Below are 3,670 nucleotides of genomic sequence, written 5' to 3' on the forward strand. Positions count from 1 at the left end.
ATATACAAGACAATGCTTTTATTTGTGTGTGTGTGTGTGTGTGTGTGTGTGTGTGTGTGTGTGTGTATGTATGTGTGTGTGTATGCAGGGTCTCATTATGCAGCTCGGACTTCTAGTGATCTTCCTGTTTTCTGCCTCCCTGGTGCTGGGATTACAGGCATGTGCCACCACACCCGGACTCCATCGCTGGCTCAGCATGCCCGGGGGCAGGGCCAATGTGGCATGCGGTGCCAGGGATCGAACCCTGGCCCCTGCATTTACCTAAGCAAGCGCTTAGTCTGCTGAGCTATCTCGCCAGCCCTAAGGCAATGTTTTTAGTATATTGACAAAGTGGAATAGATAGCTCTGGCCTCTAAGTTCAGAACATTTTCATCACCCCAAAAAGAAACTTTAGTGCTGCTAGGCATGGGAGGCTGAGGCAGGAGGATCTGTATGAGTTCGAGGCTAGCCTGGGCTACATAGTGAACTCTGGCCGTCTTTAACTACAAAGCATCACCTTGTCTCAAACAAAAGAACAACAAAAAGAAATTTCAGTCCCTCCCCATCCTCTGCCCACACCCCTGCAAACCAGCAGTCTGCTTTCTGTAGTTATGGATTCACCTACTTTGGACATTGCATGGCAGTGAGATCACACAGCACGTGGCATTTTGTGACTAGCATCTGTCCCTTGGCGTAAAGTTTTCCAGGCTCACCCACAGGGTGGTGGCGTCACTTCCTTTGGCTGGATGACTAATCCGTTCTTCATCCAGTTGAGAACTTTGAGGGGCTTGTACTTGGGAATACGGCCCCAAACTGGATCTTTTTGTGGGTAAAGACATCGAACGGGGAGGCAGACAGAACCGAGATCAGCAGTGGCCCAGTAGCGCAGCTAGCCACGGAGAGCCGGGCCCAGTGCTGGTCTCTCCACGAGACGACTCTTCGGGTGCCCGCCAGCTCTGGGTGGTAGCTTGGGAGCAGAGGCAGTCACTGATGCTCCATGTTTCCTGTTTCGCACAGGGGAGCTGCCATCACCCTGGGAGACAAGAGTGGAGCTGCGCTGTGCCGCGGGGCCACTGCCTGTGGTCCTCGGCCCGCAGCAGGCCGCCGTGCTGAGCTGTAGCCTGGGTGCTGCTGCCACAGGGCCCCCCAGCCAGGTGACCTGGAGCAAGGACGGGGATGTTCTGCTGGAACATGACCACCTGCGGCTGCTGCCCAATGGCTCCCTGTGGCTGTCCATACCACCACCTCATGAGGACAGTGAGGCCATGGGGACCATAGAGGGAAGCTATTCCTGCCTGGCCCATAGCCCCTTCGGAGCAGTGGCCAGCCAGGTGGCGATGGTCAGGCTTGCCAGTAAGTGCCACTGGCCCGGACTGAGGACCCTGGGGTGGGATCTGCACTTGGCTATGTGCCCAGAGGCTGCCCTTGGAGCACACGCCCTCCTCCTGCCATTGTCCTCCTCCTCGGGGTCCTGTCCTCCTATAGTCCACCTTGGGCTCAGTAGCCTTCCCACTGCTCTGTACCACCGGCCCTTTGCCCGCAGTGAGTTCAGAGCCTAGAGGCATGCTCACCTCGCTCACCTGGAGGAAGCCCAGAGAGGCTGCAAGAGGCCGTGCAGGCCCTGGTGGGCTCCTGAGGGCCGCGAGAACTCACTTCAGCATCTCACTGTGGAGTGTGTCTCTGTGGCTCGGGCAGGGGACACTACAGCCCAGCCTGCCAGCAGCAGCTGACCAGTAATCAATGCTTCTTGTCCCTTGTGTCCACCCTTGTGCTTCTGTCTCTGTGTGTGTCACTGTGCTCCCTGTGGCGCCCACCCCGGCCTCACATATCTGCCCTGTCCCTGCCGTGTCTGTCCATCCCTGTCCCCAGCACTTTCAGACTTCTCTCTGCACCCGGAGCCTGAGATGGTAGAGGAGAATGGGACCGCTCGCTTTGAGTGCCACATCGAAGGGCTGCCAGCCCCTGTTATTACTTGGGAGAAGGACCAGGTGACATTGCCTGAGGAGCCTCGGTGAGTGTCTTATGGGGTGGGTCCACTTGGGTAGGGCCAAGAGGGCTGTGGGGTGGGCATGGAGCTGGGCTGCTTCGAGTTCAGGTGCCTCCATTGGCTGAACCTACTTAAACCACTTCTGGTCCCAGAGAGAAGGTGGACAGCCATGCCCGAGGTGTGGAGGTGGCGGCAGAGTCCAGCCCCTGCCTCCCAGTGGACACCGAGACACGAGGCTGGGGCTCTTCCCGGGCCACCTGTGCGCCGCGGAAGCTGGTTGTCAGCACAGGGCCCTGAGGCTGTGGAGATCCTGGCCTCACCCTCTCTGCCCATAAAGGCAGTGGTAGACGGAACAGCTCCTCGGGGTGGAAGGAAGGATTGGCCACACCTGGGCAGGTCCAGGAGTGCACAGAGTGCGACAGGCTCGCGGCCGTCCCCGGCTTCCTGGGTGTCCCGCGCTGCTGGGGAGGGGGCTCCTTGGTTGGGGAAGCCCTGCTCCCATCCCCCCTCCCCCGCAACCTCGCCTCCCCGCTGTTTAGCTGTCTGCGCCCTCTGACTTCTGCCTCAGTGTAGATAGGCGTGGAGGTACAGAACCACTGACCTCAGGGCAAAGCTCACAGAGGGGACCGAGAGGCCAGATGTGAGCAATCTGGGGACCCAGTGCCCGGATCCCTAGCGCATATTTCTCAGCCCACCTATGAAATGGGGGAGGGGTCGATTGGATGGCGGTTTCCCAAGATGTAGTTTTTCTATAACACCAGTCCCTTAAGATGTTTCTTTTTTTTGGCCGAACCGGAGATTGAACTCACATCCTTGCGTTTGCCAGTCAAGTGCTTATCCTACTGAGCCATCTCCCCAGCCCTGAGAAAAAGTATTTTATAGTGAAATGAAACAGGGAGCTGCTTACAGCCCTCTCTGTTGGAGTTAGCATGGCGCCGAGAACGCGCTGAAAGCCCTGAGGAACGTGGCTATGCAAGCCCGGCCCAGGCCCACCTTGCACGCAAGGCAGCGCGCTCCTTCCCGCGGCGCGTCCCCGGCCCGCCTGGCGCCGTCGATCAAGCTGTGTGCGTTGCTGAGCCGCTTGGCCTCTACTCACTGTGGATGGGAGAACCAGAGCTGGGCCGGGGGTGCCCAGGAACGACCCTTCTGACAGCACCAGAGGGGTCTGGCCGACCTCTGCTCCCGGCAGGCAGTTCACGCTCCGACCCACAAAGTCTCCGACCTCACCCCTGAGCTACCTGGTACCCGGGCTCCCCGGGTGTCGGCCCCCAAGTGATCCTCATAAGCCAGGCTCAGATGTCCCCAAACGGGGGCTGGGGAGATGGCTCAGTGGAATAAGCGCCTCCCTGGCAAGCGCAAGAGACTGAGTTCGATCCCCGGTTGATGTCCCCGAACGTTGTGTGGGAGAGAGGCATCTAAAGCGGCGGCCTGGTTGTGCCCCAGGCGTGTGGCCGTGTGGCCGTGTGGCCGTGTGGCCGTGTGGCCGTGTGGCCGTGTGCGCGTCCAGTTACCAACACCTGCTGCCGCGGTGGCTGTGCATGCTTGGAAGTGACATTGAGGACCCCGAGGCACTTCCTGAGTACTTACACTAATTTTTAATAATAGGGGGCACGGGGGCCCAGCCCTAGCTCAGTTCTTTAAGTGGCTGCTTCCACAATGCTGGCAGCCTCAGTTTGCTGTAGTTCGATCCCCACAACACTCCAG

At 59.0% G+C, this 3,670-nt stretch overlaps 1 protein-coding gene across 1 annotated transcript in view; it reads left to right on the plus strand.

The window, feature by feature from the left end:
- The window catches only part of Igdcc4 (immunoglobulin superfamily DCC subclass member 4), a 38,073-nt gene that overhangs the window by 12,833 nt on the left and 21,570 nt on the right, over window positions 1-3,670 (plus strand). Inside the window, exons 3-4 of the mRNA XM_004628930.3 lie at window positions 997-1,332; window positions 1,849-1,990. Of these exons, the coding sequence (XP_004628987.2) occupies window positions 997-1,332; window positions 1,849-1,990 (478 nt within the window). The remainder of the gene's footprint in view (window positions 1-996; window positions 1,333-1,848; window positions 1,991-3,670) is intronic.

The sequence above is a fragment of the Octodon degus genome, unplaced genomic scaffold (genome assembly GCF_000260255.1).
Source record: "Octodon degus isolate 3935 unplaced genomic scaffold, OctDeg1.0 scaffold00026, whole genome shotgun sequence".
Lineage (NCBI taxonomy): Eukaryota > Metazoa > Chordata > Mammalia > Rodentia > Octodontidae > Octodon > Octodon degus.